General features: G+C 37.1%; 2 protein-coding genes across 9 annotated transcripts in view; one reads left to right on the top strand and one right to left on the bottom strand.

Annotated features, from left to right (window-relative positions):
* Positions 1–19: 19 nt before the first annotated feature.
* On the bottom strand, positions 20–18,031 carry nampt2 (nicotinamide phosphoribosyltransferase 2). Its single transcript, XM_056735040.1, has 11 exons — positions 17,757–18,031; positions 16,173–16,308; positions 10,313–10,416; positions 10,083–10,211; positions 8,750–8,908; positions 4,591–4,721; positions 3,348–3,573; positions 2,936–3,055; positions 2,070–2,210; positions 1,800–1,925; positions 20–1,637 (listed from the first exon to the last, which is right to left on the bottom strand). Exons 1-11 carry the CDS (start codon positions 17,808–17,810, stop codon positions 1,464–1,466), a joined length of 1,500 nt encoding a protein of 499 aa, XP_056591018.1. The 5' UTR covers positions 17,811–18,031; the 3' UTR covers positions 20–1,463.
* A 561-nt stretch (positions 18,032–18,592) lies between these two features.
* The window catches only part of cadpsa (Ca2+-dependent activator protein for secretion a), a 94,859-nt gene continuing 85,487 nt past the window's right edge, over positions 18,593–27,964 (top strand). For all 8 annotated transcript variants that reach the window (XM_056734237.1, XM_056734236.1, XM_056734235.1 and 5 more), the window contains exons 1-2: positions 18,593–19,340; positions 19,510–19,867. In XM_056734237.1, coding sequence (XP_056590215.1) covers positions 19,532–19,867 — 336 coding nt within the window. In that variant the 5' untranslated portion in view covers positions 18,593–19,340; positions 19,510–19,531. The remainder of the gene's footprint in view (positions 19,341–19,509; positions 19,868–27,964) is intronic.

Raw genomic sequence — 27,964 nt, 5'->3', positions numbered from 1 at the left:
GGCTATGACATCTTAAAGGTTAGAATTAGAAAGTTCAAGCTACGTTTATTTTTTTCTTGTCATTTCGTCATACAAAAATCTCACTTTTGTAAAATAAAAAAGCAACAAGAAGGCTAAAATCTCACTCATTCACACTACCATTTAAAGTATTTACACAACAGAATATATGCTATTTACTCAAAGTGTAATGATAATTTATTCATATTACACTGTATTCATAAAAAAAGAGGTAGGCTCAATCTCTATTCAGATATTCAGACAATCAACATAAATTGTGTTTAAACCCACTGCCCATCTCGTTCAGCTTTAGCATATAGGTGTCGAACATAACTGAAGCTTTACAAGAAAAACAGAAGGAAAACTGCAAAATAGCAAAGCCCTGAACAGTCATTCATGAGAGTCACAGAATGTGAAAAGAGAAGGGAGATGATAGAAACTACAAGGGAGGTCAATATTAAGTGTGAAAATTAAGATAAGAAATGAGAGACAGAGACCAGCACTGAGGTCAGAGTGGTTTCGTAAGGCACCGTCAGCAGCTGTATGGAGACAGAATACTGAAAGCATCCGCTTTGTATTCTGTGCACCATAGATGGAAGTCTAAAACCAACTTAATAAAAATCTCTAACCAATTCTCCAAAAACGCTTTCAATTACGCTTTCTATGGAGCATTTACCCCAGGTACAATTTTACGGCTATAACGAGATCAATTTGCCATTTCATTAATTTGCTGAGAAGAAATGTGTCTTTACTAACAATTTTTTTACCAAAGCAACCTCAAAGTAAGCTATGTAACACCTAGACACTAATCTTGAATTCTGTATCAGTGAAAGTGGCTAAAAACTAAATCTGTGCAGGACAAAATGCTTCAATGAATTGCATTACGAGAACCTGTGATGAAATTTATGTGTAGCTCAAAAACTATAGAAAATATATTCAAAGACATTCCACAAACCCCAAAACCTCCAAAAAGTGTTTTTAAATAAAATTGTCCATGTATGCATAATAACGGATTTAGTGTACTTTACATGGACCTATAACTGGTGGTACAGAAAACCGGAGTTGGTCATTAGATCACCTCAAATTAAGTTTCCTTCATTTATCAATTTACCCACAGTGTGATAGTTGAACAACATAACATGTCTACTGAACACAATCTCTCTCAAACCCTGTCATCAGCCTACTCCTAAAACCCATGCCTATGGTAAGAGCACCATTACAGATATTTGGCATTGAATATCAATTAGAAATGAATCATGGTAAAATTTAAAAACCTTGGCATCCAAACTTTATGGGTTACCTCAAAAGTTTAAAGGTCAGATTTGATATAGAAGTTTAAACGTAGTGGTAACAAAGTGATCTACAAATGCCTAAAAGTTGACTGAGAACATTTAAGTGTTGTGTGGAATAGGTCAGTGGTTGGTCTGTAGGGGGCAGTGTAGATAACGGTGCATTGAGTATAGATCTTAATGCACGCCATTCATTATGAGCTTCTGGTGGATTTCCAGAGTAGTGCCTTCATCTTTATTGTGCTGGGCAGGGCTCACATCTTCTTCCCAAAGCTGAGCGGCTTTACGGATCTCATCCAGAGTGTACTCCTGTAGTACGGTCCCATTTTCAAACACTGTCACCAACATGTCCTACAAGTTAAGATGGTTTATTAATGACATTGATCATGAACCAATCAAAACCTTCATAATATTCATGATAAATTAAATAAATATACACCAAAAATATTGAAACAGAACTGAAAAGAGAAGAATTGGATGGATTATTTTAATAACAACATTCTAATAACTAACCTCCTCTGGTTTGCCTTCTCCTCTTTCCACAGTCTCTATCAATCCATCAGAGTTTCTTCTCAGAGAGAGACGACCCCGCTTGGATCCTTTAGACGGATCTGTCACTGGTTGCTTATAGACATCCATCTTTACAAATACAAACACAGTAAATGAAAGTAGACAAACACATACTATGGGTTTATGCAAACAAAAGTTAGTGTTTTATGAGTTTCTCTTCCGAATCATTTTGTAGTTTAAAATTGAAACTCAAAGGGTAAAAAAACAACTCACGCCTTTGCCATCGATCTCCACATAGCTACACTTGAAAGCGCAGTTAAGCGTGTCTCTGTTGATCTTCTGCAATAGTGCGCTGCCGCAACCGAAAAACACGTTCTCTGCACTCCAGCCCTCATCACTCAGTTTCTCCAAAATCTGCACAAGCCAAACAAAAAGTAATACTGATCAGAGTATGATAGTTATTAACCTGCCATAACCATAATAATGTGTATTAGCAAATAGATGAGAAATAGCAATGAGAAGCTAAACAACATTTATGCTGTGTTCACACCAAACCCGAAACATCTCGTTCCTCGCTCTTTCATACTGGCGGGAATAGTTCGTTATTTTATAGATTGCAGAACAAGGATTGTTTTCAAGCATCCGGACGTGAAATTTTTCAATGACGATTCGCGTTATTCGCATCGCCCCTGCACGAAGGTGCATCTATTCGCATCTTTGCACTGATTTTTTATGTTATCTACTTTATGTAATCGCTTAATTCGCATTTGCTGTCAAAACAGCACTAAAGATCCAAAAGTCTTATGCTGTGTCGTTCGCGTTTTTCACGCAAGTTGAAATTTTTTAACTCAAGCAAGAATCCCTGTGAAGACCTCATTGACACCTCCTGTTTGATATGTCCAGACATATGAAACCCCCCACCGGCGCAATGTTTTTTGCATCACTCGTGTGAAAATAAACTATTCCACAAGTAATAAATAGTGAGGAACGCCTTCGCATTTGGTGTGAACCCAACATAAGGCTTAAAATGGTCTTTTGGACCTCACTATACATCACACAACACCAAACATTTATTATTATAGTGAATTATGTGTTTTTGCTCTCTCCATTTAACTTTACTCAGTTTAGGTGTAGTTTACCCCATCAATCGAGTTCAGATCAATCCCATCGCCCTGGATAATGCGCAGGTATGAAGGGAGCACCTTGTAACCCATCGAATTCTGGGAACAACCAAAGCATTCCTCCAAAATCTTTATCACCTAAAAGCAAGAGAGCAAAATGAGAGAAAAAAGTGAAAAGCCAGATTATAAAATGTAAAGCTTATTTGAATTCATGCTAAATTCACACTTTTAAACATTTTAATAACTAGCTTATCTGAAAGCTATGCGGTCACAGAATATGAAAAGAAAAATTGAGTGGCCGCTGTTAGGGTACTCCAGGAACGGGGTTGGGAACCAGAGTTAACTCAAGACACAAAATTAAGGTTTGAAGAAAAGTCCATTTCACAACAGGGACTTCACACAGCCATCTGCTATGCTAATAAACACACACCTCAATGAGGGTCTCAGCAGGGTCCCCAGAGTCCGGCCGTATAATGAGAGCAGAATCCTCACTCCTCTCCATCACTCTCTCTTTCAGCTTATCACCCCAGATGTGCTTACAAGCCTTAAAAATGTCATAGCTGTCGCTAACCACAGCTACAGGCCCGGTGGGAAACTGGTCCAGCAGACACTCGAATGCATCCTTCTCTCGGCTCTTGCCCCAGGAAATGATAGTGCTACGGAAAAACCAAAAACAGTGTAACTGAACATCTGAGCAAGAATTACATGATTACTCATTAACCCGGAAGTCCCTCCCGCACTGCTATATTTAGATTGCAGGTGTACAATGATGTCCAACTGATTTCACTTCAGTAAACAAGAATTACACAGAGAGTTTGCTGGTAATGAGTCATCAGTGTCTAATGGTCCTGTTGCCTCAGCTATAAAAAGCTTCGAGTGATTCATAGAACATTGCAGTTGATTGAAATCGGGAATGTTGTGAAAGCTTAGTCTGAATGTTAGAAGGATGAAATGGCATCACAGAGGTAGCCATGTGACTTGAAACAATAAGTGCCGAGCTATATTGAGAAATGCACTCGACAGCGCAGACAAAAGAGCCCACAGCTGCGAGATGTTTTCATGCACAGCTACTAACAGAATTAATTAGAATCAATAGAACAAATGCAAATTAACACGTGTTCACTATCAATATGGGTTTTTAAGGGTTCCTCATCTTAGTTTTATGGCCACACTCCTGACCAGTTTATGATGTAGTGTGTTGGAGATATTTGATAATGTGGTCAAAAATGATATTTAAACCAACTCTTTGTCTTGTTAAAGATGTTTTCATTTTTATAAAAATTACCAAATAAACAGTATTCTTTTCTTAAGACGTCTTCACTTATCTTAAAGTGGCCGTGCAATGGTGTTTCATGCATCCTGACTTCTTTACAATGTTAAACGTGCGGTCTTCTCATGCTTAACAAGGTCAACTTGTCAAAAAGCGAGTTAGGCGCATTACGTAGTATTTCTGTGCTCGATACACTCTCCCAGCAATCGTACAGGTTTCGGAAAGTTTTTTACGAACATATAAAACTGTTTTGTAACAACTTTTCTTATTCTCTTATTGGCCACACGGCAGGATGGAGAGCGGGAGAAGCATGCGCAGGGGCTTATTTTGAAGTGTACTACTCCTTTAACATTGCGCCAGTTGCGTGCGTCCGTTAAAAACAGTCTATACATATGTACTTTACCTGTGTTCTGCTGCAGGGATAGAGAATCCAGCCATAGGACATGCATAGTATCGCTGTGCCATGAGTAGACCTGCCACTGTGTCCGTGCTGCTGAAATTCACCAGATGGGCAGCTCCACCCAGTGCTGCTGACTAGTTCAATACAGACACAAATAAAGCCAAATTAGAAAACAGTTCGAGAAATAAGCAATTGAACTTTTAGAATAACAGCTCAATAGTTCCTGAAGCTGTTAATCACTTGACAGTATCTAGGTAAGACAAGTGGCTTTCAAGAATTGTATATACTTAAGATTTTTTTAATAGTTTAATGAATAGTTAGTCGCTTTGGATAAAAGCATCTGCCAAATTCAAAAATGTATATAATCTATATATTAAAAAACATAGTTAAGTTGTTGATAATGACGTTTATGTGATAGACTCTATCTCAGTTCTGTGGATAGCTGTTGTCCTAAAAAGCAGATGTGTTTGATTCCAAGCAACGTCTTTTTAGCCCTCCGAGGAGATGGGAAAAGGTTGACAATATGTCTTGCTTATTACAGGGGAACTTTGTCGAGTCTTCTTTCTTCTAATTTAACAACTGATGAGATCTGGGCTTGATATTATCCAAAGGAAATTAAATCTGTGTTAAACCCCTGTTGTTTTACGCAATGAGGCTTTAGTTTGTAGCTGTGACTGCAGCAAGGGTCTAGAGATCTCCTCTTGTAATTATAAATATATGAGAAAGGGCACAGCATTACTCAACAGCGTCTCTGACTGCTTGTCCCTGTAATCTGAGGTTATTATAAATACAGAGAAACACATTCAAGATTATCTAATTGTTGACATAATAAACGAGTGCAATAAATACCCAGAATAAGTCATTTTTGGGTAAACTACCCCTTTAAAAGCATGGTAATACACAACTGCTTGGCTTCTGATCAGGAGAGAGTTATGACAGAAAGCAAGGGTGAACCCCGAGAGTCAGAAGCATTAAAATCTGCTTGACATCATTAATCTCCTCCTGAGGCCATCATTAATCCAGTCAGCAGTAACCTAGAAAATACATCATCGATATCCCACTGTCCCTGATGAAGACTCGCTGGATCCACACAGCACAATTCAGTCTGTTTTCAGCTGAGCAGCACTTTAGGCTTTCTTTCAACCGACACTGGTGTTCTTCCTCTCATCTTGCAAAGACCATTTCTTGAATGGTTATGCCTTTGTTTTAGCTATAAAGCTATGATATGGAAATGGACACTGTATGTGGTGTCCAACAATCATATAGGCATAAACACAAGTAATACCAATATAACCTGACAGCTGACTAAGAAAGCCATAATGAGGATGATCAGATATTCTGGTTAGTCATGTGTTTGAGATCCTTTTCACAAGAAAAGAGTCACTCAATCCACGAAAATCTACATAATGATGATGTTGGGATGAAGTTTTGATTTGTAACCCGGCTTGGTTTTGAGTTGAGGTTTAAAAGTGTAAAAACCACAAGCTGGAAAAAGTGTAGGTCTATAAAAAACCAGTTTGATTTGGTTTAAAAGTAATACAATTTTTGTTGTGGGTTGTCAGGCTATTTTCACACTACAGTACAGATGGTACAGTTTTTTAAAGCTTGATAGTTCACTCAAAAATGAAAATTCTGTCATCATGTACTCACCCTCTCATCATTTCAAACCTGTATGACTTTCATTCTTACGTAGAACACAAGAGAAGATATTTTGAAGAAAGTTGGTTAGCGAACAGCAACAGTACTCATTCACTTCTATTGTATGGACACAAAACCAATGCAATTGAATGGGTGCCGGTTAACAACATTCTTAAAAAAAAATGTTTTCCTGGAAAAAAAAGAAAGTCATGCATGCTTGAAATCACAAGAGAGCGAGTGAGTGATGACAGAATTTAAATTTTTGGGAAACTATCACTTTAACCTCTACTGTGTGATATAAACAAAAAAGTGTTCTCCAATTGTATGTAAAGACTTCTCCACAAGCACACAGAAGTAGCAGCAGAAGTGTGTGGAGGTAAAGTATAGCACAGGGAGCATCTTTACAAGAATTCCTACTAGGCCACAATTCATTTTTAATGAAAGCAAGGGACATCCGTTATAACCTCCGCATATGAGTAATAGAGAAGAAACGATGCCATTGTCGTCTGAGACATGAGAAATGTATGAGAAATGTCATGAGAAGATTATTGCCTAGGACTGTAATTAGTTTCCAACTAATTTTGTACGGTATGTTTTATTAATAACCCATGAAAAATTGTGAATAACCAAGAAAATGTGCTTTCAGCATGCTTGCGCCTTTAAAAAATATGCTATACACATTCATATGCAGTACATGCGATATAAGAAGCATTTCTTGCATTAGATTTTAATGAGAAATATCACTAATCTGCCAGCCATTGGAGTGACCTATGAAAGCTGCGTCATCATCTACACTTTTAGATCCTGGCACAGTGATCTGAAAGGGCACCAGAGAGAGGTTGTTGTCACACCTCATCAGAATCCAGTGGTGTCTCTCCCTCTCTCTCTCCCACAGACACTCATAAAGGTCTACTGCACTCAGCAGGTCCAGTCAGACAGCAGCAGACTCGCTGCTTATCACAACACCTGAACTGCCACCGTGTGATACAGATGAAGCCTGGCAGAGATGACCTTTACACAGTGGTCAGACTGATTCAAGAGGTAAACAGTCACATTAACTCTCACAATCCTTTCAATAGCACAACACGTTTCCCAAAACCCATCACAAACCCAACCTCACTTATCTATGTCATATATTCTGTATGCGACTTCCTGTTTGTTTCTCTGAAATATACAGAAATAAAGAATTTGTCTCTGCTGGTCGCTTTTCTTGCGTACCAAAAGGTCAAGTCTGATCTCTTTTGATTAAACGGATCGTCATGTCTCACAATGAATCGATTTTCTGCCTTTACCAAAGAATGTCTGATTTCATCGGCCCAGAGGACCGTGTCCTTGATAAGCGCTGAGGAGAGAATAAAAACCCAGTCGGCTTGAGCTTTGATTTCAAAGTTCAGTTCTAAAAAAAGAATAGAGGTAGAGACTTTAGCAGCAGAGGCAATTCCTGCTTTACTTCAAAGATATTTCTGAGCTTTCACACATTATGCGGTGAATGGCTGTATAAAAAAGACCTGCAAACCAACATAATGTTATATAATGTGTAACGGCCATTTTTACGTTTTTCTAACCATCAAACAACAAGGATAAAACTCAGTTTGTGTTCTGACTTTGTTGGGTTGGAAAAAAATAACAGGAATTTATTGCTGTGTCACAACCCACTCTTTCTTCCCAAAACACATCATTTGCCCTTCTAAAGATCACAGGGGTGCTGATATGTAATCAACCACTATTGCCCGAGATGTTTGTTTGTTGTTCGGTCACTACAATGGGGGGCTAAAGGTGGCCCTGATTGGTCAATTTGAATTTATCATGTGAGTTGAGTCACATGGTCATCGAAAGGATAAAAAGGAAAAGTAAGATAAGTTCTGGGCTTTTCTCTTATCTCCTCGCTAGAAGCTTCTCTCCGGGAGCTCTGGCTCTTCTTCTAAACTTTCGCTCCTTTCTTTTCTATTATCTCAGGTAATATCCCACACATTTGAAACTGTTAGTTGTATCATTTACAATTCTATACATTTACTTTGTAACCATTTTAAATGTAACATCAATTTAAGTCGGTTATTAAATAAAACATTCACAAAACTACAGACTAGTGATGGTTTATTGTTACTATTTAAACGCTGTGGAAATTGACAAGAAATACACAGTTTTATATCATCTTGCTGTTAACGTTTCTTAAGTCATTTCGGCATCCCTATAGCCTGAACCACTATAGCGGAACCACCCTTACAACTTCAAACAGCCCTTAATACAGTCATAGAGGTATAAGGATGGTATCAGATGGTAAAATCATGATACTTTGATCTACCATGCCTGAAGACACAGCAAACAATATCGTATCATCACAATGAAACCAAGCCCAAAATGGAAACATCATAGTATGTTTTGGTGATGTCAAATATCCCATTAAAATCTTTGAATATGCTTACTGCATATCTGTTATCACAACATTAATCCTATTATTATCACATTATGAGGGTTCATGTAAACGTAGTCAATGATAAATGTATAGATGTGTAATGTGTCATACCTCTTGTGAAGACACGCCTCTGTAGCCGAAATCATGCAGCTTGATGTCCAAGCCCTCCAAGCTCCCCGATGTGGCTTTCAGGTGCTTGGCCAGAATTTTTTTGAACTCCCTGGAGATTGTTGCCACGGTGATGGGGTACCACATTTGGACCAGCATAGTCTGTGGAGGATGTAAACAAAGCCGCGTGAACATCACTCACACTCACAATTTTTATGGCCTTGACAACAGAAAGTTTTACTTCTGTTCGTAACGTATTGACCTTTGGCCCTTTAAGGATGCATACCTAAGGATTTGACCAAGACAGGGAATTCTGTGTGGCCTGTAGAACTGACATGATATTATGAATGCGTATATGAACAGGAATACCGAGGCACCAAAACCACCTAGTTGGAACGAGTGCGTTTCCTTCAATCTTGGCAAAAAATGTAAACAAGACATGTTTTTGTTGACTAAGCTGACAGAATGCAAATAATAGTAGATTCACAACTCTAGAATAACTAATCGGTTCATGGCCTTTCCCCCATAAAAACAACACACTTTTTAATCATTTACATGTCCCTGACTTATTAAGCTTAGAGGACTGATTCAACTCAAAATTAAAATTCTCTCATATTTTTTTTCAACCCCATGGCATCTAAGATATTCATTAAACACAATTCAAATCAAATAAATATACATAATTCATATTATATACATATACAGCTATAATGGCATGAGGGTGAGTAAATAAAGAGAGTTTTCATTTGAGTGAACTGCCCCCAAAAAATGCGATGCAAAAGCCATTTCTTGTGCTTTGCCAGCATCTTCAAAATAATTATTATAAAGGAATGGATGATCCCAACAGTTTACAAAAAATGAGTGTCTTCATAATGGCAATAATAACACGTTGTAAACAGCATCTGCAGGGCTGAGCCAGGTCAGTACCTAATGACCTCATGTGCTCACCGACCCCAACAACCCTGTCCAAATCTCCCTGTTATTCTGGGACCTTCTTCAGCATCCAGGAGTGTGCTGGAAATCAAAGCCTGCTGTCCTCCTGAACAACAGTATGGCAGCATCATCTTATATAAAGTAATGTACCACACCATCAGCTTTTAAACCACCCTCATTCATGGGAGCTGTTTGTTTGTCTACATTTATGCATTTAGACACTTTTATCTAAAGCTCATCACACTCATGCCCTTGGTGTTGCTAGTGCCAAGCTCACCAGTTGAAATATATTGGTATATTTTGGTGTATTTCTATTACTCACTTATGATTAAATCACCTGTATCTTTTGAGCATTATCCATGTTAGATGTCTACAAAAAAAGATGATAGGGAACAAGAAATACCTCGATAAAATTGGTAAGCCAGAAGAAATCTGGATCCGTGTTCTCCACAGTGAAGAGAACGTTGCCTCTAGGAATGATCTTCCCCTCGGGAACTGCTTTGATACGGATTGGAAGACGGCCATCATATTTCTAACACAATAAAATAGGAAGCCAGGTGGTTGTTATCTCTCCATGTATTCATCTACAGAAAGACAACTTTAACTTCCTTAAGCAGACATGTCTGCATGTACCTCTAAAACTTTCCGCCATCCCTCTTCATCAAACACCTTCTGTCTAAAGTGCATCTGATAAAAGACTTTAGCCTCTTGGATCTTCTCCTCTGTGACAACTTGACCTGCAAATCATTTTCACACTCTTGAGGACAAAATCCATCAAAACCATTACCAAATTCTGTACAGTTTACAACATTTTTTCTGCCAAACTGGGAAAAAAATGGAAAGCTTAAAGGAATTAGCCTTGTGTAACTGTAATGCTTGTTTGCCTGGTGTGCAGTTGCTTTATGTACCTAAGAGCTAAACTGTGTTTGTGGTCACTTGTTACAAAACTGAAATGAGATTTCTACTTGTATGACAAAAGATGTGTTAAACCAACACTATGTCAGGGCTCTAGACTGCGAACAAAATGCTTGCAAATGAAATCATTTTTTAATAACGTGAAAGGTAAAATTTCACAGGATCGCATTGGTGCGAGTTCGTAAAACTTATTTTTGCCTAGCCAACATTTAATGTGATTGATAAGTGGTGATGGTGAATGTTGGGCTTGTGATAATTGCAGGAAAGAGCGAGCATAGAGCTTGTCACTCACTCGGTCTCCAAATTTAAGTGTGAGGCAAATCACAGCTGGGTGTGAATGTGGTCAAAAACATGATGCCTTTTCTACCCTGACAAGTGTTCTTTAAATGCATTTGACATAAAGGAAAAATCCTGTCCAGTGAAGTTGTTCCGTGTTAAAGGCGGGATTTCCGATTTCTCATAGCCGTTGTTGTTCAAATCACCAAAACAGACACACCCCTACCCCCATCTTTCGTTTTCGTCAGCGCTCGACTTGATTAATGTCCATTCTGTGCACTTTACTGCTGATTGGCTACAAGGTTGTTTTGGTACTCGGCCCGACATTGTCCAAAGAAGAGTCATTCGGAAATCGGACACCCCGCCTTTAACTTCGATCTTTTGCAATGTCCTAACAGCTGTGAACAACAAACAGCACATCAATGTCTGCAAATGTCCGATTCATGAGGTAATGACCCCATTGAAAAGATTCATTTTGTTGAAACAACTCATTTGTCAAACACTGAACTCAATAGACTCTGTCTGAACCTATCAAATCGTCACTCAAAACACCTCAGAACGCAAGCGTGCTAAGACCACTAACTTAGGACCATAAGTAAGATTTAGTATTTAAAGTTGATTTACAATGTGTAGTACAGTACATATATAATCATTTAGTTTTGGAGTTAATTTTAAGTTTTGAGCTAGCCAATTTAATTTAATTTTATGTGGTAAAAATTAAGAACGCCAGTGGCAAAATTACAGCCTTTTCCAAAGAGGGCATTAAAGGAGGATTATGAAGAGTGACAGCTTATATTTGTGTCAGATCCTTTCATAGCCAATATATAAATGAAAACTAAATAATAGCAACTGTATAAAATAACAAATATAAGCAAGTGTTAAAGCTCAAATATGAAATCGGTCTATTCTGACTATTTTAAAAAGAGTGACAAATTAACAGAACGATTCATCAACTGAGGTCATTATTACCAGGTCATTATGATTACAATAAAAAAGGGTTCGACAAAATTTTAAGTAAAATTTTCACCTCCTAGCTGCCTCAAACCACACTCTTTAAATTCTGTGTTCAGGTCGAAACACACAATCCTGCTGCCCATCCCCTGCCTGCGGAGAGTGTGACCTGCTTTACACCATACGTCACATATTTTACTCGTAGCCTGGGTTGAATTAGCCAACAGTTTAAAGTCAAAACCAATGCCATGGCAGAGCCATCAAAGAAACCAAAGAGGGTTGTGTTGGAGAAAGTGAAGAAAGAGAGAGTGATCGGACACGAGCCTGAATACAAATGATTATTTGACGGACTGACACTCGATGGCGCAAGCTCTAAGAGGCATCTGGTTGCAAAACGGGTGGAGACCTAGCATTCCTGCTACTGGATTTTATGTAAATTGTTTATTACTGTCCTTTACTTTTGAGTTTATTAGTTATAAGGCTGTGCTCAGGCTGTTCAATGGCGCACTTATGTTACGGGTTCACAATTTATAACCGTAAGGTATGTGAGAGATCATGCAATGTTGCCGGTCTCAATAGCTAACGTAGCATTATCGTGCCTTGTCACGAATTTAGTGTAATGCTTGTAAACAATGACTACCAAACAGGGCTGAGAAGGCTGTGTTTAAAAGGTATTTCACTACAGATTACAAAATACATACTTCAAAAAGTAATATGTAATGTATTTTGTTAGATTACACAAATTTTAAATACTTTAGAATACTATAAGGTACATATAAACAAAGGGACCAAACAGATGACTTTTTTATATTATTTTAAATAATGCATATTTCCCTCATTGGACATTATAGTCCACAATTGTGAGTGTATGTCTCACAATTCTAAGAAAAGAGGTCAGAATTGTGAGATATAAACTCAAAACTGTGAGCCAAAAAGTACCTATAAAATACTTAAACAAGAAATTCCTAAACAATGATCACAAAACATGAAAACAGTCGTTGATCATTCAGGTAACAGACAATAAAGATTCAAGAGAATGTACATTTTCTTAATGTGGCAATTTGTATAAATTAAGCCAGTTTGTTTATGGAGTATATGTAAACTTCTATTATGTGAAATAGTTTATTCAGAACAGTACTAAATACAATTAATACGCAACTGAAACCAGATCCCTCTTATTTTTGATAAAAATTATTCAAATTTTGCATATTCTGCAAGAAGTATAAAATTTATGTCAGAGAATCACAGATTGCTGTTTACATTAATTGCCTGAGTCTGTTACAGTTTATAATAATGTTCAAATTACAACATTTCAAGTAATCACTTTAGTAATCTACAATACTTTTTAGATGTAACTGTCATTTTATTACAGCCCATTTAAAAGTAACAAATGAAATCAAGTATACGTAATACGTAACAAAGTTACACTTATTTTTATTATTATGCGCGTAGAGCTGATGCTTAAGACTTCCGATCGCCGCTTGATCCCATAAGCAAGGCATTATTAAGTTAGCTTGATAGCTTTAAAACGGACGTTATAATACTTTTTTGTCATTGAAAACAGCGTCATGTCAAAGAGCAGTGTCTAAATTATCTCACAGGGGCGGCAGATATAAATAAACCTGATCACATCGTTGGATCTTTTATACCAGTGCGAGTGGTTCTGGTATGTCATGTAGCGATACAGCCCCGTGTTGTTAAGCGTGCCATTATTTAAAAACCTTCAACGCTGACTTGGCCAAACAAACACTTAAATAAATACAAAGCATAAAAAATACTTGTAAATGTGTGTAATTCCTGCGTCATCCAATGTGAATAAGTGTGTTTGAATAAAGCTCAACTGTAATATTAAACTTGAACTTCATTTGATATTAAAATAAATTATTATAATGTCACTTAGCTCTGGATGTATGCTTCATGTGTTAATAGTGATGTCTGTTGAACTCTGCAATAATAATAAAGTAAGTAACCCTGTTACTGCGGGGACATTTCCATGCCTCTAAACATGACACGGCACAAAAACAATAAGTGATTGGTTGCTTTATCCCTCAGTCATATGGCCTCTTGGGTGGGTCTTGGCCAAAGAAAGCGGCGATTAATTATAGAGTACACAACTAGGGACTTTTAAGGTCATTCTCTGGTTTATGACGTTTCCAACGACAAGTTTATGTACAAAGAAGGTGTAAAAACACTATTCTTTCGTAAAAATAGGTAATTATTCGTAACTTAGTTCTTGACTGAATCTCAAATGATTCGTTCCGCTATTCACGTGTCTAATCCCCTCCTTTCCGCTAGCCTAGTCTGATGTGATTGGTCAGATGGTCTAATCTACTCTGATTGGTCTACCGCGAAGGAGGCTCACGAGCAACAGTGTTTGGGGGAAGTTAAACCTCAGGACACGGAGTTGTTTTGGATTACCCTTAAAATCAAATCAGAAATAGGTTGGATGTTGTGAGAGAATTCTTCTGCAGATCTGGGAGCACAACAACTTTGAACTCATTTATTTCAGGGAAGACAAATGCTTATATAGTGCACAATAAGACACCTGTTATAACCAAATAAGGTAGAGAAACTATATGGAAGAAACATCTTTATATAGTGCACAATAAGACACCTGTTATACCAAATAAGGTATAGAAAACATAGTATGTCAGACAAAGAATGATTAGTTTAGAATAAATCCCCTTCCTCAACATTTAGCCAGCTGTCCGCTCAGTGAGCAGCTATCCACTCGGAGCAGTAAAACCACACATAGGCTAAACTTATCATTCATTTATGAGGGTTTATTAATCTATGGGGAAAATAATATCTAACAAGGGAGAACAGTGAAGTTTTTTCGCGGGCAGTCCTGGCAAAACGTAGGAGGGGAATATATGTAGTGACGTAAATCTGCGGCGATTCGTGAATCGGACTAGGGATGACTCATTTGCGTGATTCATAGTCGACTCCCTTTTTTCCAAGCCAATAAATTGGTTATTCATTCACCTACGGATTTACTACTTGGCAGACTGCTTACTTTCAAACACGGCAACATTACACACTGCATGAAAAGTAATTTTCATGATCTCATGTTCATGTACTCTTTAAGGTCTGGCTACAGGAGACCAAGACCAAGCTGTCTTTAAATGTTATTTAATTAACGCTCTTGTTGCCTCGCGTGGTAGCACTCGTTCGTACGGTTTTCTGAACTTTCTGTGGCTGTTGTGACAGCCTTTTACTACAAAAATTCTCAGAGAAACTTTACTTTTAACCATTAACAGAAATGTCCTCTAACATTGTAACAAATACAAAATGGTGGTGTGGAGCATCAAACAGGAAGTTACTCGCATTATGATGCACAAAAAAGGTGGAAATAGAAGTAAAATATGAGACGTCAAACATAAGATCAGATATATAAATACACAGGGACAGTATGTCCCATTGACACAAGCCAGCCATAAAAAAAGAATGCTTCTGTAAGCGTCTGTTCAAGGTAAACATGCATTAAATCATAGCTTAAACTACCATCTTTAAAACAGTTAAGACTATTTAAGTCATCATCCACCATTATCGTAAACTTTATACGTTATGAGAATGTACAGATAAATACAATAATAAGATGCTTGCGGTTTGGTTATTTATTATGTATTAGAGCACACATGAATATTAGCCCCCGCTATCTAATGACCAAGAGAGAAGACAATAGGCTACTATCAACATCAAAAATTCTAAATCGGGATAAAATGCTTTTTATAATGGCAAAAAAACATTGCGGATATATTCAATTTGCAATGATTTGGTTAGTAATATGTATGTTTGTATAGTTTCTGATCGAAATTTTTTAAAATGAATGAAAATACACTTTTTGTAATAATTTTAGCATTATTTATATATCCTTTTTAACCAACAGTACCTTATATTTACTGAAGAACTGATTAGTGGATCTGGGTTCAGTTTGGCTGCCTGTGTGTGCAACCATTTTACGTAATCAACAAGAACATGGCGGCCATTTTAGGCTAAAATGAGTATTACATTTAGTTTTTTTTTAAGAAATTAAAACATTTGATGCGTTTCAAACGACAAATGCTAGTAGTGGAAGGCTTTTGCAACGTATTAAGACAAACATCTCTCTATACCCCGAGTTTCCGTTCACACCTGGTTTAGCAAACAATTCCGTGAATGTGGGAGATATATCGTTATTGCAGTTTCCCATTACACAAACATATTAGAACTGTTGTGGTAAAACATCCCTAATACAGTCACACAAGACCAAAACCACCAGCACAACCACATATGCAAAGTGAGCCTTCATGAGGGTTTGGGCTATAATAGAGATGTATGCATATACAAATATAAAAGCAGTAGAAGTTACCTGATAGATATTTCTTCAGGAGATACTGGAGGCCAAAAAACACAACCTCACTGAACTGTCCCCCCTTATTGTGCCGGCACTCAAAATAGGAATAGACCTTACTGACATCTGGAGGGTATTGCTTGTAGTGGGTAATCTGAAAAAGAAAGAGGACGTGGATTCATCGAAACTGTTATCACACATTAACATGCACGACTAGTGTACTAAATGCTTTCGCTAATCTGTTCATGACGCCATTAGAACCATCAAAATGTAAGCTTCAAGCAACCCACTTTTTATCTTAATTCACTTTTAAGAATTTTAAAGTTAATCTGGGTTAAGGTGACACAAACTGTCTTTCTTTACAAGCACAATCATGACAATTTACTTGCTTGGAAACAAAGAAAATTATCATATAAATAGGCCAACCCTAACGTCTAATCTATTAATGTTGATTTTGAAACCTGTTAGACAAGTGGTATTCCAATGAAATAGATAGACAGCAATGTTTTGAGAACAAAGTATCCTACTTTCTTGGATGCTAAATTCCAAACCACGTAAACTGAAAACCTGATACACCTACAAATTATTAGAACACCTGGTGTAACCTGGTGAATTATTGTGCAGAAATTGTATAACCGAAGAGCTCTCTCAAAACATCAAAAGGAGGTAAAGAAAGTGATAAAGAGAACCTTGTTTTTACAATATTGAAGCTTTCAGCAAGGATCCAGACAGGATTTAGGGAAGGGTGTTGTGTAAAGCTCAAAGACCAACGAAACAAGCATTATTACGCAATCTAAGAAATGTTTAGAGGTGGTGAGCACATCAGTATTTCCAGAGAGGGGATTTTCTACAGCAAATTAATGTATGAATTGCCAAATTTAATCGCAAAAGCAGTTATAAACGCCTGCCGAGACTTCTTGAACATTACATAACCAAACTACGAGCTTAAAAGTTTTAATACTTTTCGGTTTAATTTAGTAAAACAGTAACTTTTTTAAGGTTATAAAGCAGTTTAAACTCAAACTTCACATAAAATTTCCCAACAACGCAAGTTTGGGGGACTAAACAGAGACTTATTAATCACAGTCAACTTTACAAATTAATTTACGACAAAAAAAGAGCATAACAAGAACATTTATTTGCAATGACAAAAATCTGTTCCTTTTTAATAAGAGAGCAAGAGAATGTGAGAATTTAAAGATGAGTTTCGATTCTTAGACGGCAGGGTAAAATTAGGTCATCAGGGAAGCTGAAGCTAAAGCTACACGACTCACGAGGTCACATTGCTAGTTTTCATTTGTCACAAGCCCCGCCCCCGAGTATTAAGCGTTCAATGAGTGGGGCATTTAAACGAGCCCGAGTCAACAATACCTTCCAGCAAACATTAAGAAACCTCAATGATCGCAATTCCAATAAATGAAGTTAAATGTAAAGCAAGTGCAACTTAAAGCCCATCAATTCACGATGTGGAAGCTTTATACGCACATTTATTTCACGACTAGGTCGCACTAAATACGGCTGCCAGAATACAGAGAGCACTGTTATTCTCATATGCACGCTGTGTTGTTGAACTACCTCTAGAGTGGGTCTGGTGAATCTTACCTTATAGGAGTCCGTCGCAAGTAAAAAATTGAAATCCTGAGCTGCCATCATCATCAAGGACAAAGTAAAAGCGAAACACTGTCGCTCCGATTCGGTATTTAGGCGATCCGAGTCACGTGACACTGAGGCAGGGGAGCGGTCTCAAAAACCCTCTTTTCAATACCTTTCGGGTATGCCCGGCGGAAATGTAGTGAAATGAGGTCTCTCGTATTTTGTATATGTAAGTATTCTCACGGTTAGGTCGCATCGTCTAGTATCAGACACAACGGGCTGAACGGGGCGGAGTCAGTGTAGACGCGTTCGGTGACGCAGGGGTGGGCGGAGTCATAAACGTAGCCTCATCTATGAAGATAAGAGAGCATTTACAGGCCGAAGTTTCGTTTTCGCGTAAAGAGTACTGAACTGCGGACACGGCATGTTGAACGTAGACCTATAGCTACAATTCCTTTACTTTTAGTTTTGCTTCCAGGTTTCCGACACGTGTCACTCGCTAAATTATGTTTCAAGGTCCGGAAGTTCTATTGTGATCACCAAAAAATCTTGATAGCGTTATGTGAATTTGTGAAAGAGGATACAGTAATGATGGACGCATTCAACGTATTTATTTAATCAGTTTGTTTTATTATTACTATTATGATTATTTGTCAATGCAAGCACGCACAATACTTTAGATCAAATATATTAATGATACAGGTTCTGATATAATTGATTATCGACCTACTGAAAATGTTGATGGCACACATTCCCCGCTGACAACAAACAGAACCCTGTCCAAAACGGAAAATGTAATGGATTTAATGGTTATGATGGGGATTGTATTGGTTTTAATTGGAACTGTAATGCTATCTACTGGTATGTAATGGCTTCTATTGGTGGGGTGTTTAATCATATTGGAAAAACGCCCAAAACAGAAATGGGATGAAAAATGAATTTGTTTTTAATGGTTTTAATGGAAAAGCTAATGATTCATTATACTATTTTAATGGGAACCTTCTGTGACGGTTTATATTGGGTTGCTCTTGTGTTTTTTCAGTAGGGTTGTATTTACTTTTTCATGTAAAACATAAGATTTAAACATCCATTAGTTTTTGAGCCAGGACAAACGGCACAGCTGGAATCAATAAAACAGAAATGCATCTAGGCGATATGCCACCGTATTAAATTATCTGTAATCTTATTGTTTTTTAAGATATATACTTGTTACTAACGGTCAGTTAAATGTACTGAATGTCGACGTTGGTGAGAAGCAGCGATAGTGGCACTCGTGGAAAGCAACGTCAGTGACCCCCTCCCCCTCCAGCGATTTGATTCGCTTCAGTTCAGTACCATGGTCAGCTCTCAGCGCGTACTCACGGGAAGTGGCTGTTGTCAGTATACTCTGTCTGTAATATTCGCTTCTGAATCTAAAGATATTTTTGGGAAACCTCAAGAAACATCAATTAGAAATCCATCTTAAAACCCTCCATTTCCTATTATCCTCCTTTAAATCCGTTATGGTAAAGGGGGAGTTAATCGAAGGAAAAACGTAAGCAGCAAAAAATTTATTCGTCGGAAGACTACTGGCTGTTGAGACTCTCGTTGAGGGTAAGTGACTCTGTCTTTGGATTGTAGACTGTGATACAGAAAGAAATTGAAATAGACAGCCCGCCTTTCATACTTTTTCTGCCTCTGAAACGAGTTATAGATGGTCTTTGATATTAAAGACGCGGGGGGATTTATCTGTTGGAATCAACAATCGTTTCTTTCATTTCAGAGGATCAAGAACTTAGATTAAAATGTTGGATCCATCATCGAGCGAGGAGGAGGCGGAAGAGGTTGTGGAAGAAGAGCGCAAAGTGGCGGCTGCGCCCAAGGCTGGTGGTCCTCGGGTGTCTCCAAGCAGGACCAGTGAAAGCTGTGGTGGGTTACAGCCAAGCCGAAGCACCAATGTCCGTCCGACGAGCCCGAGCCCTTCGGTGGCGATCGAGAAAGAAAAGGATGACTTGGAAAAGATGCAAAGGGAGGAAGAAGAGAGAAAGAAACGGCTACAGCTTTATGTCTTTGTAATGCGCTGTATTGCTTATCCATTCAATGCGAAGCAGCCGACTGACATGGCGAGACGACAGCAAAAGGTAAGCCCCTCGTTGAAAGCAAAAGTCACATGCAACAGATTGCTGTTGAAAAAAACTCTCTTAAATCGATTGTCTGCGCAACTCCCTCTGCAGGTTGTCATATCAAATACGCAAGTGTTTGTGAAAGGCCTTAAAAGTTGTCATCAAACATGAAGTGCACTTTAGTGCATTCGTGGTTGAACAATTTAGGGAAATTGTGTGGAAACGTCTCCGAAAACTTGTACTTTAGCGCACATCTGTTAACCGAGGTTTCCAGCATATTAAAAGTGCAGTTAACTGACTAAAATGCAGTTTTGTTGGGTTTATTTAAGTACTAAACTTGTTATTTTTTTATGTCTAGCTCTAGTGGTTTAATCAAATCCACCCATCAGCTAGTGCCGTTATGGCGCATGAGTTAGCGTGGTCAAACAGATTAAAACCAGGTATCCCTCTATTGGGGTTGGTGGTCGGTCACAAATATCCAACATTGAATGCTGTTGGGCTTTGCACTGTTTCAAATGCATCATAAATGCAGTAAAGAAAACACAATTTATTTGATGAAACATCTTTCATTTATTTTGCACTGCTTTGAGGGGGTTCTACCAACAACAGGTTATCCCTTGTGGAAATAGCAGTTCCACTAGGTATTCCTTTAGATCCTATGAGAATATTACTACTGTTATTCAAACATGATGAAATCAGTTTTACTAGTTTGAATTAAGTGAGCTGTGTTTAAAACATGCTAAATAAAAAGATGAGTTAAGGTTAGTTACTTATAACATCATGTTTCTAAAAGCTATTAAACTCTTCAATCCCCCCAAACTATCAAAGAGACAGCCCTGTCATAGATGCTTCAGGTTTTGAAACATTTCTCCTGACTCAGAATCAAAGGCAGAGCTCTGAAAGCAAGAAGTTGACTATTATGTTAAGATCTTGAATAATTTATAAATGTTGGTCATATCCATGAGTGCCTTTTTCATTAGCGCTTATCATATATTGTAGCTTGGAGAGTTTATAATCCTTATTTAGATACTCGAGGAGAAATACAGTGTGTATCATTTTTATTCAGTTAATTTGTATATTTTTATTCAGTTATTTAGTTTGTCTGTCTTATTTGGTTGTGTCCTTAGGCTTGTTTGCTCGCAGCTGCTGTGTAATGAGAAAGTTTCATGGGACAATAAAACTTGTCTCAGTGAATAGATATACTCGTGCTGTTGTTGTGTTCTCACAGATAATACTCCTGTGAGACAAAATATCAGTATTTATAAGTTTATGTTGGGTATGCTTTTTGTTTTGTGTTTTACCCGTTGTCACACAAGCATTGTTATAATTCAACAGTGAGGAAAAACTTGTGTTTACTGTTGTTGTATATTTAATTCAGTTCTCAGTTACATTACCAAGATATGGGACATCAGCAAAGTGCAGAAAGAGTCATCAACATATTTTTTTCAATTTTCAAGGAAAGATAGAAAGACTATACATTTAAAATCATCAATATATGCCTTTTATCTGGCTACGTTCTGCTGTCCATTCTAGCCTGAAGCCAGGTGAGAATGTTCACAGCTGCCATCTGTTCTAAATTTCCAGCTAGTGATCTGAACCCTGAGATGTAGGGAGGCTCTTTTATAGTCACAAATTTTTCTGCATCTGCGATAATCCATCAGCATATAGTATTGTGAATTGTGGTTGTTATTAAATTGTATGGAATAAACATACAGTAATTGTTTATTAGTTCTTTCCCTCCTTTGTTTTGGTTTGTGTTTTGGCATTCAGGTACAGACTAATTCATCTTCTCTTATAATTATAACCAGATCTGCTATTTTCATTCATGAAGGACCTTCTAATGTAATATCTACAACACTTTCCTTGAAGCATGTATGTATAATGCATTATAAAGAGTTATTAAAGGGTAAAATGCATTATAATTCTTCACAATGTGTGTTGTAATGCATTATATGTAGTTGTAAAGAATAATAACCAATTTAAAATGTGTAGTGTAACACTGAATTGCTAAGTGTTATAATGTATTAACTGTAATAACAATTATTTATAAGACATTACAATGCATTAAAAGGTGCATTACAATGCTTTTAAACTACTTTTATAATGCATTATACTTACATGCTTAAGGGAAAGTTTTACCGGAAACACTTGTGGTGGTGCCTGCTTAAAAATGTTATTTTATTTATTTAAATAATCTTGGTGACAAGGTGCATATTGTTATAGCCAACTATACTGAAATCAACACACACCCACACGCTGAATGAAGAGCCTAATTAAGAAAGTCATTAACAATATTCTTTCTTTCTTTCTTTCTTCTTCTTTCCTTCCACTCTTTCTTTTCTTCCTTCCATCCATCCATCCATCTTTCTTTCGTTCTTTCTTTCTTTCTTTCTTTCGTTCTTTCTTTCTTTCTTTCTTTCTTTCTTTCTTTCTTTCTTTCTTTCTTTCTTTCTTTCATTCTGACTAATCAGGGATGGTAGTTACAGTGACCACATCAGCAAAGTCATTATGCCACTAATGGCTTTTGTATAAAATCAAACAAAACATAAAAGCCATTAACAGAGATATTTTGGCTGCACACAACTACTACTTTTCTCTAACCCCAGTGCTAAATACAATAACCAACAATGTTTCTGGACGTATCTTTAACATTTACATTACTTTATCATGACCTACCGTAAGTCTTCTAAGAGTAATTGTAACATTCTACAAGAAGATGAATCTAAAGTCCTCGGACAATTCTCAGAGACATTTCACTTGCTGCTAGCTGTGCAATCTGATGCCCTACAAGAACGTTGATTGAGTTATCGTATGACATCATTTTACCACAATCTACTTTACAGAAGAATAAAAGCACCATGATACCACATCGCAGCTTTTTCGTAGGTGATGTGATGAAACTCCTCTAATCTGTTGTGTCTGCTTTGTCGTGATGTTCATATACAATTATTTGCTGAATTTCAATTACAGTGCCTATTCTTGGGATGTCATAGATGCAGAGTTAATCACAGCCCTCTGTTGAAAAGATGACTGCATCATTTTCCTCCTTTTGAATCGTGTATTGCTATATTAGATACCTACTTTAGTGCATTTGGCAATTTCTCTCTATTGTTTTTTATTTCTTTTTAGGCAAAAAGGAAGTCATTTCAAAGAGTGTATTGATATCTCTCCGCACAAATCTTTTTTTTTTAAATCCATCTCAGAAAATAAAGTAGAAAAGATCATTGACTGCCCATCTTATGTTGTCAGGGCCAGAATCTAAAAGGCCATTGTGTGAAAGACAAATAATGACCTGGAAAAGGGCTCTCTGTCCGTGATTGTATGGTGAGGTAGCTCTCAATGTCAATGTGTAGTAGAGGGCTGAGCTGGGGACGGATGCACCGGAATGGCTTTAAGAGCCCTACTAGTTGAATAGGACTGATCTGAGGTCAGTTGTAGGCCGAGGACATGCAGGCAGCAGAGATTTTTGTTATCGTGATAGCCTTGATGGATTTAGAATCGAATCGAGCACTATTGACTGATCGTGGGTCAGTTGGATGTAAACGGGGCACATAAACTAGGTTGTTATTTAAAATCCAGATGAAGAATGTGAGAACGCAATTCTTGAAACCTGTCAGCTATGAAAAGAAGGTTTGAGTGTGGAGTTCCTTCCATAAAAGATAAATGCCTTTCCTTCATTTTTTTTTAGGTTGTGAAAAAAATGTGTTCCGATGGTTTTGCCGGTAAAATATCTAGAAATTATTGATATTTTAATAGGGCATGACACATGAATGTTTCTAGACTCATACACCAAGCATGCCAACTTCTCTATTTTTATATTTTCTTTGTTTTTGGACCGAACACCTTTCAGAAAATGGTCACCTCTGCGTGTGCCTATGTTAGGATTTCTCAAAGGCAACTGTATAACAGTAACACTAATGATAAAATCATCGCATATTATATGTTTGTTAGGAATATGCATGCTTGTTTGTTAGGAATATGCATGCATAAAGCAGTGTAAAGGAAGTGGGTGGATGACCCATGTATTTTGTTGGTTGTTTGTAATCTGGGATTACACATCCATTTGCCTTCTCTGATCTGTTACACAACATCCCATACTGTATATGCACATGCGTTTGGTGTGTGTATGCCACAAACAAATGTAAAGTTATACATTAACGCATAAAGTACGTGTGATAGACAGCAATGTGTGTGCAGGTGTTTTTAGAGAGAGAATGTCACTCTTTAATGACGAATAGCTGCATTTTATTTAGTAATAGTTCTTGCCAAATAGATTCCATATAGTGTGTCTCACACAAGTAAATCATTTAATTTCAGAACAACATATTGATAAAACTGCCAAAGAAATGAAAGAATGCTTATTATTAAGTGGTGACTTTACGTTTAGAAAAACACACAGTGTGTTAATGACTACGCAATATTATACATTCAGACAGTAGCTTCCCTGCAATCACAGCAGTGCAGGCGACGTCGTTCATACCAGCATCCAAAACACATAAAAAGGAGAGGGAGAGAGGGGCATAGACACACAGCAAGAACTCAAGGGACATGAAAGCACTGTGCCTCTACCCCAGGCTGAGTGATTACTAATGGGAATCTGTTCTCAGAGAAAAACCTCAGCCCACCATTCCCACACAATCAACATGAGCCCAGTGGGCACCTGGGGATCACAACACACGCATGCGCAACACACACAAATAGGCACATTCCATCATGTAGTACAAAAAAAGGTTGCGCTAACAATAACAGGCAGTTGTATAGGTGCACATAAGGGCATTTCCAGAGTTATGGACGTGACATTTTGCGTTATGGATGTGACATAAAAACGCTCAGAGAATGAATTTGTTTCGATTATATTGAACCATCTCTTTATATTTTACTGAACGCTTGTTGATAGAGTCTAAACATCAAAAAATGTCAGTCTATGAAAAAAGGGAAATAAAGATGCGTTATGGATGTGACAAAAAAAGGATGCGTTTTTTGGGAGACGATTAACTTTGTAGGATTTCTGTGAAATAAAATGGACATGCTTGAACAATAATACCCAATGAATTGAGAAAGGATGATTCCTTATAGAACATTAAATAGTTACTTTATATTAATTTTCATGTGTCCATTTATGAGGAATATGTAGTGTTATGGATGTGACAATCCTTACATGACAAAGAAAAATGATGCCCTAAAAATAAAATAAATGCTTTACAAATTTGAAGAGAGATCTCACATGGGTATTTGAACCACCAAATGTTAAAATCTGTGCTGTTACCATAGTAAAAACCGCTGGTAAAAACATAATTTTTTGCCCATAAGCGTAATTAAATGACACGCATGCAATCACAAATCTTAACTGCAGACTTTAAGTGGGAAAAAAGGTTCGTGCAAGTTATTTCCACATTTGGATTTCTAGAATGAAAAAACATTATTGGACATTGCTGGTACAACATATTTATTGACTAAAGGAACCATTTTCCTAACAACTTAATTAATAATGTTAAATACAAATTTGAACAAAGTAAAATCATTTCATTTCCTGTGATAATAGTTCTGCGGCCTATTTATTTCTTCTGTTACAGTAATTAAATCCATCATATACACACATCTTATGCCTTAAGCTGTTTTGTTTTTAGGCATGAAGAATACACATTACCTTATGTGACAAAGTTTTCAATTTAAACTGCAGAATTCCCAAAAGATTAATAGTTTGCATCTCTGAAATCCTATCATTTTTGATGATGTTACCAACACTGTTGTTATGCTGTTCCAAAAATATTTCTGTTTTACTACACAAACCTTTCAACTAAATACAACCAATATAACTAATTAATAAATAATTGATATTAATATTTATAACCAATTAAAAAATATTTGTAAAGCTCTTTTTACAATTTTATTTATTTAAAAAAATATTTTAAATAGTAATAAATAAATAAAACTGATACCGGAAGTGCTTCTGGACCAGTCTTTACGTCTAGCAAAGTGGTCTATATTGCTATATTGTACAGTAAAGCTTGTGAGTCATGCATCTTGCTTTTTGACTGAATGTCATTTGGAAAGCCTTTCTTCAATCACACCATCTCCTTTTCCTCTGCTTTTAACTTTCCCCGTCTGTGACACTGATAAACGGAGTAAAAAATTTGTAGACAAGGGATATTGACTGTCCTGTTGAACAAAAGCACATTAAATGCTCTATTGAGCATGAAGGGATGCAGAGTATTATCTGTGTCCACCTATATAGAGACGGATATAGATGTCAATGTAAATGTGTAAACCTTTTTCTGCTTTGAGTGCAGGGCTTAGGTTAACCCAAATTATGCCACAGAGAGTTAATCTTTACCTCTAGCTCATTTTTTACATTCTCACAACACAGGCTTTTCTAGTCAGCTGCTCAATCATACAAGTCTCCCATCCCCCCATTTTCCTCCACCCCCCAATCATGTGACAGAAAACAGTCTGGAGGCTGGCATGGTTTTATCAGCTTTATATGACACAGTCTTTGCCCCCAAATCTAGTATTCTATGAAGTGTATGTGTGTTACGATATTGCTACCCATGGACTGTGATGACAAGGGTCTGCATTTTGTCTGTTTCTATAGTAACCAGCAACAGGCAGATGTGAGGTGGATCTGAGGTTGTATATTTGTAGCCTGTACCATTTTTACTGGCAGCTGAGAAAGAGACTGGAACTTTCAAAAAAGAGGTGCAAGAGAAAGAAGGGATGTGAATAGTGGAGAGAGTCATAGTGTTTTTATTGCAGTGGATCTGCAGCAGTGTGTGCCAACAGCAGTATAAAAACATAACTCGGTGTTTAAACCATCATAGTTTTTGTGTATGGGATGAAATAAGTTCTATTCAAAGATTTCTAGAAACTGAGTGGATGGATGGGAAAGAATGAAAGAAGAAGATAAAAAGGTGAATGATTTCTTGTTAGATTCGGCTCAATTGTTAGTTCTGTTGTCATTATTATAGTCTCCAGTAAATCCATTCATTAGGCTACATGTGTTGCATGAATTTGTAAATTTATTTCATTTCTATTATATTTTGTATAATTATACATTAGATTATGAATGTATTTAAAGCCGGCATGAAACGAAAGTAGCAATGGTGTTTTTAATGTATGTTGTATTCCTGTAACTTACTTGGTAAAGCATTGCACTAGCAATGCAAAGGTTGTGGGTTTGAGCCCAGGATACACAAAAATTGTTCCCAGAAAATGTTTGAGAAACAAAAGACAGCAAAATTTCTAAAAATGTACTGAAGATTATCACATTAATTTCTGCCATAAATTGACTTACAATGTAATATGTTGTCTTTATAGGATCAAACTATATTGTCTAACAGTTTAAATACTTATTTTATACAAAACATTTTATTGTATGTATTTTAGAAAGGGGATCCCTTGCAAAAGGTTCATCATATTTGGGGGTCCATGGCATGAAAAAATGAGAGAAGTCACTTTGGAAAAGCTAGTGCCAAATTCATAAAAATGTAGGTCGGGAAGTGATTGGATCATTGAAAATTGGAAGCTTGGCCATTGGATTGTCAGTTTATTCAATTTAAAGATCATCAGGGTACGTAAAAATTATAATAAATTATGACCCACACAGATAAATCATTTATATTAAACAATGCAATATTTCATAGAAAAATACAATTGTGAGTTTTGATTTCATGGTGACTTTAAATACAAACTTATTTTTGTCATCCTGATTCCACTTCGATCATCTTAGCACTCCAACAATATTTGATAGCTGAATTTCAGCACAATATAAATAAAAGAGCTTCTGGGGTCAGCAATGCAAAGCTCTAATATAAGAGAACATTGTCATGGTGACGTAGAAAGAACATTTCAGTGAGAGTGTTTTGAGGATACACTTTAATAGCTCTACATCAATGGCCTACCCACTATAATCACTACTGCAGTCACCATGAGAGTAATCGAGCTAATGCAGCTGCCTCTTACAGTCATGAGGTCATGCTGTTCGATAACCTGAGAGGGGATAATAGGGTACGGGTTGTGTGCATGTGTACCCGGTCACCATGGTAACATAGCCTAGTCAATGAGAAGGAACACCTACAGTAGGATCCAGCGTTCACTTACAGTAGTCCTAGACACGCA

This window comes from Triplophysa dalaica, chromosome 21 (assembly GCF_015846415.1).
Source record: "Triplophysa dalaica isolate WHDGS20190420 chromosome 21, ASM1584641v1, whole genome shotgun sequence".
NCBI lineage: Eukaryota > Metazoa > Chordata > Actinopteri > Cypriniformes > Nemacheilidae > Triplophysa > Triplophysa dalaica.
This window is presented reverse-complemented; position numbering and strand designations above follow the sequence as displayed.

Coding starts and splice junctions, on each gene's coding strand:
- nampt2 (XM_056735040.1), bottom strand. CDS start 17,810: ATGATGATGGCAGCTCAGGATTTCAATTTTTTACTTGCGACGGACTCC. Junction 2,211..2,935: donor ATCTGAACTCGATTGATGGG/GTAAACTACACC, acceptor TGGCTTGTGCAG/ATTTTGGAGAAACTGAGTGA. Junction 1,638..1,799: donor GAGAAGGCAAACCAGAGGAG/GTTAGTTATTAG, acceptor CTTAACTTGTAG/GACATGTTGGTGACAGTGTT.